The sequence below is a fragment of the Rutidosis leptorrhynchoides genome, chromosome 1 (genome assembly GCF_046630445.1).
Source record: "Rutidosis leptorrhynchoides isolate AG116_Rl617_1_P2 chromosome 1, CSIRO_AGI_Rlap_v1, whole genome shotgun sequence".
NCBI classification, from domain to species: domain Eukaryota; kingdom Viridiplantae; phylum Streptophyta; class Magnoliopsida; order Asterales; family Asteraceae; genus Rutidosis; species Rutidosis leptorrhynchoides.
Window position 1 is genome coordinate 47,927,610 of NC_092333.1, and position 10,886 is coordinate 47,938,495.

General features: G+C 25.9%; 1 protein-coding gene across 1 annotated transcript; it reads left to right on the forward strand.

The window, feature by feature from the left end:
- The first annotated feature begins 5,901 nt into the window (after positions 1-5,901).
- On the forward strand, positions 5,902-10,556 carry LOC139859633 (auxin-responsive protein IAA14-like). Its single transcript, XM_071848414.1, has 5 exons — positions 5,902-6,269; positions 6,770-6,999; positions 8,016-8,151; positions 9,434-9,495; positions 10,273-10,556. The coding sequence occupies exons 1-5, from the start codon at positions 6,070-6,072 to the stop codon at positions 10,308-10,310; spliced, it is 666 nt and encodes a 221-aa protein (XP_071704515.1). The 5' UTR covers positions 5,902-6,069; the 3' UTR covers positions 10,311-10,556.
- The last annotated feature ends 330 nt before the right edge of the window (positions 10,557-10,886 follow it).

A 10,886-nucleotide genomic window follows, 5' to 3' on the forward strand; every position in this document is an offset into this window, starting at 1 on the left:
GATTAGGTACACTGCCTATAAGTGTTGTAGCAAGGTTTAGGTATATCCACTCTATAAATAAATAAATAACTTGTGTAAAATTGTACCGTATTTAATAGTATTTCGTAACAAAAATATAACTATTTCGTATACACCTCTACGCACATCAAGTATTTTTGGCGCCGCTGCCGGGGACGCCGAAGCGAAACGCTATAAAAAAAAGATTGTTTTAAGTTTTAATTTCTTTTTGTAAAAATACGTTTTAAATATTAAAAATAAAGAAATATAAAAAGAAAAAATATATATATATATTTTTAAGAGTTGTTAAAAATATATAAAATTATAAAGTATTTTTATTTCTATTTTAGTTTTTAAATATAAGTTTTATTTAATTTATATAAATATTTTATAAATAAATTAAAAATAGAAAAAAAAAATTATAAAAATAATCGGGCCTGGTACTGTAGCACCCCAATTTGTGATCCGAAATTCAGGCCCATGCGATCGCTTGAACCGGAAGCTTCAAATCCATGCGACCGCATGGTGATGTCTGACACGTCTGAAACCTAGGACAGCCAAATTAGGGTTAAGTTAATTAATTATTATTATTATTATTATTAATTACCTAATTAGGGTTTATTTTAATAATAATTTAGTTTAGTTGTTATTTAATTTGTATTTTTAAGTTATAATTAGTTTTATTAATATATAAATTAATACTTTTATAAAATAGTAATGTAAAAATAATATTTTTATAAAATTGTAATTTTATCACTTTTTATATCTTTTTATAATTGTATATTTTAATCGTTTAATTCGTAAAATTGTATATTTATCGTTCATAATCGTTTAATATAATATCAATAATAATAATAAAAGTTATTTTTGATTATAATCATAATAATACTACTAATAATAATAACTATAAAATAAGGATTTTACAAATAATAATAATAATACTAATATTTATATTAATAAGTATAATAATAATATTAATGTAAAAATAACAATATTTATGTTACAAAATAATACTAATGGTGATAATAACAATGATAATGATAATACTGATAATAATAATAATAACTATAAAATAATAATTTTACCTTTAACGATGGTTAGCATAATAATAATGATAATCAGAATAATATTATTTGTAATACTTATAATATTAATAATCTGATAAAATTAATAATAATGATATTACTAATACTAACAATAATGATAATAATATTACTTGTATAATAATGATATCAATTACCTTAATCAATAATAACAATAATTAATACTTAATAATAATAGTAGTAAAACGATAATGATAACAATAATATAATACTAATGGTTATATAATGATAATAACACTAATATTATTGATAATAACAACAATTTGTATTAATGATAATAATAATATTAATTACTTAACAAATATAACAAAATTTGATAATAATCATAGTAATAATAATAATAATAATAATAATAATAATAATAATAATAATAATAATAATAATAATAATAATAATAATAATAATAATATTAAAAATAAAGAAACTACCTCATAAAATTCGGCCAAAAAACAAATATAGTGACCCTGCCATGACTCGAACCCAAGACCTCTCGCTCACACGACAACACACTTAACTATTCTGCTGCTACTTGTTTTTCTGAATTATTGATAACTTATAATGATTTAACCCGAAATCTTTCCTGACTCCTCCTTCCTCTTCTCTACACTAACTGGTCAACCAGGATCGACTCAATCAACATAACGAATTTGTTTTAGGGTTAAATAATAATACATAAATGTTTGTAATTATTTTCTTAAATTAATAAATGCTAGAAAAGAAAAAAATAAAAAAAATTAAAAAAAATGCCAAGAACAGCAACTGCGGTAGCGGCTAGGTTTTAAAAAAAAATATTGATTTCGATTTCTAGAACTTTTTGGACATTTGTTACAACATAAAATAGTTTGTATATCATTCATATAAACGTTACGTATCATCAATTTAACTTGATTCGTAACAGATAACACGAATTTGATTGAAGAAAAATGTTTGACTTTTGGAAATCAAAACTTTGACTTCGAATTTCTTACTCGAAACTAAAAATTGGTGATTGAAAGTTTCCAGATAGTTTGAATGAATTTTTTCTAACAGAATGGCATTAATACAATTTGAAGTTTCATTCGAATTCGTGAATGGAGTAAAAAGTTGAAGAACACAGAGAACGGTTTCATAACTCTTAATTTTTGTGTGAATTTTATAACAGTAACAGGAATTATATAGTCGTACATGAAATTGCTTTATACTGTAACATGATTTGATCAACATTGTTTGTATTTGGCAAGTGATTTGGACTTCTAACAGAAAGGGAGACAGGTTCGTACCATTAGGAAGGAAAAAAAAATAATAATATCAAGAAAATAAGAATAAAGCTTGATCGTGATATGCAAAGGATTTTGTTATATCTGTGATTGAATCTGATTGGGAATAATTTGCAAACAGGAATAACTTTACAGGTATTTCGATGGTGAAAGCAAACTGCATTCGTACCCCTTTTATAATTTATATAATTAAATTAATATTAATAATTAATAATTATAATATTAATAGTATATATTAATTATTATATCAATAATAATAAATAATAATGATACTAAAATCATAAAAATGATAATAATTATTTTATTAAAGATAATAATAATAGATTGTACTATTTTCTAATAAATATAACTATATTAATATTAATTATAATAATAATATTGATAAGGAAAATAATAATCATAATAACTTAAAATTATAATTTTACTATTACTTATAATAATAATGATATTAATAACAATATAATAAACTAAAGGTATCAAATTCTTATATTTATGTATTATTAATAACATTAATAATACTGATATTAATATTAGTATCAACATTAATGAGATACTAATAATATTAGTATATAACTATATTTTTAACTTGTAATCATATTTAATATATTAATGTTACAATTTATTATTCATATAATACTTTGTATGATATTACTCATTTGAATAATTAATGTTTATTCCTTTTATATATATTACAATATACATATAGTAATATTTATGCATATAATTCATATACATATATATTTTTAAATTACCATATCTATAATTATGTCTTATTTATCAAATTTTATTACATAAATAAGTATTTTCATTATATATTTATATATATTGAAACAACTAATCTTAAAGTATACATTTAGTACTTTTGTCAATGTTGATAAATTATGTTCAAATTCATTTACATTCGATATATTCTTTATAATAAACTAAACGATTTTAAATAATAAATTTTAAATTATCTTAAGTAATTTTTTTATAATAACTGAATCACATAATAGTTATATTTATAATGTACCATTAATTACATATATAATTATTTATATAAACATTTCTATTTACTATTAAAGGTTCGTGAATCGTCGAGAGCAGTCGAAGGTCAATTGAATATATGAAACAGTTCAAAATTTTTGAGATTCAATTACATAGACTTTGCTTATCATGTCGAAACCATATAAAGATTAAGTTTAAATTTGGTCAAAAATTTCCGGGTCGTCACAAAAACACATCAATCACATAACTACAAACAACACAATAAGAGAATCGGCAGCTTGTACGGGCCTGCAACCATTAGCTGATCGGACTAGAGCTTATGCTAAACCCTAGTTGTTTTACCAGATTTAACATTATGACTAGTTTTAGAATATGTAACATAATATTCGTGCTTAGTAATACATGTTCAAGATAGATAAAATCTGGAACATAATATTCATGCTTGAAATTTTGTTTGAGAGTTACCTCGTAGGATATAGTGTTAAATACCTATATCACCTTTATTAATTATTTTTAAGTAACAAAATATTTAATAATAGACTAGAGAGATGAAGGATCAAGATTTGTTTTCTCCTAATTAAAAAATGAGAACATTCTCTTGTAAACACATTTCATATAATTAATTTTTTTATAGTACATAATTGAGCCTATGATCACATAATTGAGCCATAAATATATGGACCACTAACCCATAGTGACTACAATTCAATTTCCTTAATCATGCCATATTTAATAATTTTTCACACAAAAAACTTAACATCATAAGTCGATAAGTCGTTAGGTGATCTGTAATATAATACGATATATTCATATGTGTAATTGTATGTGCACTATGATTGCTAGAAAATCACTAATTCATAAATTCTTTCATTCATCAATAGGGCCCTGGCTAGTCATTTTTCTGGGCGGGGATCGATAAGTGGAATGGAAGTCATAAAAAAGTATTTGATCCTTACGGACGATATGTCGTCCCCAAACTTTTGTCCCAGAAAGTTTTTTCGTACGACGGGACCCACGTCACGCGCATGTGTGTTTGTGTTTATATATATATATATATATATATATATATATATATATATATATATATATATATATATATATATATATACCATGGTAGGATGGATTATATATGTTACTAATCATTTTTAATAACATGTATATGGTTTAAGTATAGTATAAAAAAAATTATTATAGTTCGCTAACAATGAAAGTCATTCTTCGGCTATAATAATTGATTTTTTATGTGATTTTTAATTTAGCAAATTCTCCAAAAATACAAATAAAAGTCAAATTTTCTCAATAAAGAAAATATTATTTTTCACTTTACCTAAAAAAAGTAATATGATTTTAATTTGGTGCAAAAAATATATATGATTTGAAAAAAAAAAAAGTTAAGTAAAGATAATATGCACCTAAATGTGCATCTACATAGACACCACATCATCATATCTGATAAGGTGGAGACACGTCATCAACTACTTTGATAACGTGTCATCGTAAAATTGACTTTTTTAGTGGGAAAAAGTCGTCAAAAATATTTTTGGCTAGAAAATTTAATGACTTGGTGTCGGAAAATTTGATGTCGTGACGACACCTCATCAGATTCGATGACGTGACACATATCGTGGCATCTTCGTGGATGCACATGTGAACGAATATTACATTATTGAACGTTTCGAGTAATTTAGATTATTCGTAATCGTTAATATCGCATTTACATCGGGATCTAAATTTGCGGTATTGCGATTCATATTGATGTATTTGAAAGTAAAAAATGGTAAATTAGATTGTATTGGGATATGAAAAAGTGATAAAATAAGAGTTTTGAATAATAATTAGAAAATGGAGATGCATATATTGTGTAAATTAATAAAAAAAATTAATAAAAGTAAATGAAATAGAGCCATTGCAGCCTCCAACGGGTAAATTTTTGCCTGTTACTTCCATCCAGCAACATTTCAGAAAAAGACATTCAAACGGACGAAACGGAGGGCAGGCCCCTCGGGGACACCTAGACGCTTTGTTGTCACTGGCGACCAGGTGGGCGGAGGTCTAGGCGGGTGAGAGGAACAGACTGTTGAGAGCGTTTTAATAATCTTTTCTTTACAACATATTGAAATCATATTATTTTATAAGATAGATTGCCTTTTTATTTAAATTTTAAAAATGATATTTCTTTTATCCTACTATTATGTTACCTTTTTAGGTAATTTAATTGCCTTTTTAAATTTCATTATTCTTTTTAGTATTTAGTAGGTATACTTAATAAATCAATAGCATTTGATATATAATAATCATTAAATATACATGCCCTTGGATTTAGCCGGGTTTCTTTCGGAATAGCAGTTAAGGACAGATTATGCAACTGTGAGAAATGAACGCGTGTGTGATTAAGTCCCATGGTTGATCCCATACTGCTATTAAAAAATTTGAATCATATGTTAAGGAGATAGTGAGTATTACATACGAGTAGTATATAACAACATTGACCTCTACACTATATTATATAAATTCTCCTTTTTCGAAAAAAAAAATAAAAATAAATAAAAATAAAAAGACCTCTACATTACTTATATCTGTTCTCACCAACTATTCTTTCTCATTATCACCCAATAAGAAACAACTTAAACCATTAGATGTGTAATAACTTTTAACTAATTAACTATAATATATCATCAACAACTAGCTAGTGTTGAACAAGTCTTACAAGCTAACTTTTGAGCAATATGCATCTCAAGGAGACTGAGCTATGTCTCGGCTTACCTGGTGGGAACAACGGCAACGAGTCGTCGGAGACGTTAAAGATCTCCGGGAAACGAGGTTTCTCCGAAACCATTGATCTTAAACTTAATCTTCAGCCAAATGAATCATCATCATCATCCAAGGACAACACCACCACAAATCATGTCATCAAGCCACCTTCCAAGTAATTATCGTGTCTTAATTCTCTTAATTTGGCGTTTTAATCATATGTTTATTGTTAGCAAAACAAATATCGTCACAACCATGCTTATACTCCATATTATATATATATATATATATATATATATATATATATATATATATATATATATATATATATATATATATATATATATATATATATATATATATCCCTCCGGGACAATTTTCTTATTCCGTTGTATAGTTCCATAACTAACTAAAAAAAATGAGATAAAGTTCTTACTCTTATAATATATTATGTGCATGAAAATAAATGATAAATAAAAAGTAAATGGTACAATTGTATTTTTGTTTTTTTTTTTTTTTTTAAACTGCGTTTTATATCCGTAGACAATTAATAAAATTGAGACGGAATCATCGAGTACATTACATGTTATATATGACTTCAACTACTTTCTTTTTGTCGTGCCACAATCAAGAATTATGATCGACATATATACGTTTGTTTTTGTTGATTAATAGGGCACAAGTGGTGGGGTGGCCACCGGTGCGAAACTATCGTAAGAATGCAATAATGGCTCAGAAGAGCAACACAACCGATGAGTTGGAAAAAGGGGCCATGGGTGCGGTGTTTGTTAAGGTTTCTATGGATGGTGCACCATATCTTAGAAAGGTTGACCTAAATATGTACAAGACTTATCAAGAGTTATCGGATGCTTTGGCTAAGATGTTCAGTTCCTTTACTACTAAGGGTATGTTTCTCGATCTATGTCACATGCATATGTTGTTAACTAGTATACACCTTTTTACGTTATTTTGTATATTTGGAAAAACATATATATATATATATATATATATATATATATATATATATATATATATATATATATATATATATATATATATATATTTTGTGAAAAGCTATTTGGCAGACCAAATATATGATATATCAAAATCTTTTTATCATATACTCAAAATTTCATATATACTCATGATTTTATATGTCACGTACAATAATTGTTGAGATTGATCATTTATATTTTTCTACTAAATAGTTGTGTTGGTTAATTTCTGTAAAGTCAGATAAGAATGATGTAGCAGATCGATGTACAGTGATTAGTGTGATTTTAATTAACAATTATTAATATTAGTATTAACTAATATTAAATGTTAATGATGTTTCTTATATGTTTATGGACATGATACCTAATAATTAATAACTACACTTGGGTTGAGAGTGGATCTTGGAATCACTGGAATGCAAATGGGACGTTTTCTACATAATTGCAGGGAATATTATGTATAGTGGGTGTATATATAATATCACAATAGAATAACTCATGTTGTTTCATGTGATGCAATTACTATACATTTTTTCCTAAAAGAGTATTGATTTATTAGCTCATTAGATTAAAAAAAAAAAAAAAAAAAAATCATCACGATTTCAAACTTAGTGTTATCGTTAACATTCATAAATCTAAATTAATATATATACATAGGAGACTAGAAGTTAATCATTTATTTTAGTTACAACTATGTTACTACAGTATACATTTTTTTTTTTTAAATTTTTTTTTTTTTTTTTTTTTTTTTTGCACGTTTACATCATCTCAAGTTTAAAAAAATAATAGGAGTAATAAATTTCAAGGGTTGTATTTAATTATTACTAGATAGCTAGCTTGCTCAATTTATATTTTGTTAAAATCAATTAATTGTGTGAATTAATATAATTTTTATTTGTTAATGATATGAAAAATGAAATGAATAGGAAATTATGGGAAGCAGGGGATGATAGATTTCATGAATGAAGGGAAGTTGATGGATGTATTAAACAGTTGCGAGTATGTTCCCAGTTATCGAGATAAGGATGGTAATTGGATGCTTGTCGGCGATGTTCCATGGCAGTATGCATCCATCCATCTTTATTCATTTTATATTTATCATCATTATTAATTATAATTATAATTATAATTATAATTATAATATTAAATATCATCATATCCTAAATATAATAATTCTATCAAAATATATACATATATTTTCGATCAAAATATAATGCATGTACATACATAATAACACGTACATGGATGGATGTATATTTTTTTTTTACGGCAAATATATATATATATATATATATATATATATATATATATATATATATATATATATATATATATATATATGGGCAGGATCAATGGGGAAGTAATCAATCGGGGGGAAGCGGGGGAAGCAAATTTTTTTTTTTTCGTTTTTTTTGGAATTTTTTTTCTGGCATCAAGATCACACAAAAATATGAACATTTAGAAGAGACACTTCGTGAGGAATGTTATTATTTAGGCGGGAAAACGATCGACAAAAATAACATTCAAGATAATATTGTTCGTGAAGAATATGAACATTTTTTTTCTTCATGTTTTGTGAAGTAAAATTTAGTCCGATTTAGAGTTTAGGGTTTAGGATTTAGGGTTTAGGGTTTGGTGTTTTGGGTTTATTCCATAAACTCAAAACACCAAACCCTAAACCCTAAACTCTAAACCGTTCGTGTTAAAAACTTAATCTAAATCCTAAATCTAAACCCTAAACCCTAAATTTCTAAACCCTAATATCTAAACCCTATAAACCCTAATATCTAAACCCCAATAGCTAAAACTTCAACATACGCTCGAAAAACACGATAATTGTTATATATTACTTCTTCGAGCGTTTTCCCGCCAAAATAAAACATTTATCACAAAGTGTCTCTACTAAATGTTCATATTTTCATCCCATCTATAATGTTCGTGAACAAAGTTTTTTCAAAAAACGAAAAAAAAAAAAAGTTTTTGCTTCCCCCCGCTTGGTTACTTCCCTCTTGATCCTACCACTATATATATATATATATATATATATATATATATATATATATATATATATATATATATATATATATATATATATATATATATATATAATCGTAAAGATCTGGTGGTACATACGAATAATGAAATTGAAAGGTCCCGCTCTGATCGTCCTACAAACAATGGACGATTACATTGAAAGAGAGTGGACACTTGAAATTGAAAAGATAATACACACATAAGACCACCGATCATAAATCTAATTAATTGTCGATTTATTGTCCTAATTAATTTTCGATTTATTTTAATATATCGTACGTACGTATAACTTGAATTTGATTTATTGCAGAATGTTTGTGGATTCATGCAAACGGCTACGCATAATGAAAGGATCCGATGCCATCGGACTTGGTACGCGTACTTTACATTTATTTAAACAATGTTAACCTTATAATATGTTCTTTTGGTTCGTACATAATAAAGTGTAATTACCTTGAACACACTATCACACTATCAGTGGCGGAAATAGACACTTTTTTCACTGGGGGCGAGATTTTTTTAAAAGCGTAGCAATTTTTTTTTTTGACAAAATACGAAGGTTTTTAGGCAAAATTTGAAGGTTTTTTTGCAAAATTTGAAGGTTTTTGGCAAAATTTGAAGGCTTTTGAGCAAACATTGAAGGATTTGGGGCAAAATCTTGAGACTTTGGGGACAAAATATGAAGACTTTTAGCCAAACAAAATTTCACTGAATTCGAAACGAAAAAATCTAAATTTTTTGCACTAAAAAAAAATTTCACTGGGGTCGGGTGACATCATTTGCTCCATGTCATTTCCGCCGCTGCACACTATACAATTAGTAATGAAAGTTGATTAGGGCGAATTAAGTTGTTTTTTAAACTATATATATAAACAAAGAAACATTCACTAAAAGATGAACGACCCTGACAAAAGAGATTAGAAGGATAACTTGTTGATCGAGCCTTGTAACTAGAAAATGAAACGTGCCAAACAAAAACACTAACAAAACAACCAATTAAAGTTGGTCATTGTATTTAAAAGTTGCCTTAAAATGTCTTAAATTGATAACTTTATTAAGTATATATTTTAAAAATGTTGCTAGTATTTAACTACTTCGTATAAGAGCAATACCATTTTTAACTTTTGTTTTTGTATTACCAATGTTCAGCCCCAAGAGCAATGGAGAAATGCAAGAGCAGGTGTTAAAAGCCTAAAAACACACACAGATCTTAATTCAAGATCTTCGTCATTTCAGAGAACACGCATGTCCTATTGTCTCTAATTTTCTTTCCTTACTGGTTATTATTACTTATTACTTGTATAAAGTTTCAAAGCGTATAGACACTTGCTCAAGATTTGGACATTTGTAATATTCAACAATAAACAATGTTTAGGTTTGTTTAATTATGGTTTTGTTCATATGCTTGTCATCAAAACGATAATTTAATACTAAGTGTCTATATCATAATTTAGGTTTTGTTCTCTTCAAGTTACTAACTGTTTTTAGCTTATTATTTATTCAATTTAATAATAAATGAATACAATTTCTGATATCCAAGATTCTTGATATCTTTTTAATTGTTATTTTATTTATAAATTATTAAATAAAATAACTAAGCATAGGATTATATATGGTTAAGAGGGAACAAGGGCATGTGCATGTTGTTCTTCAAATATTTATGGCCATTTGTTTATTATGAATGCATGATCAATTATTGTGGGTATATAAATTTAATAATAATAATAATAATAATAATAATAATAATAATAATAATAATAATA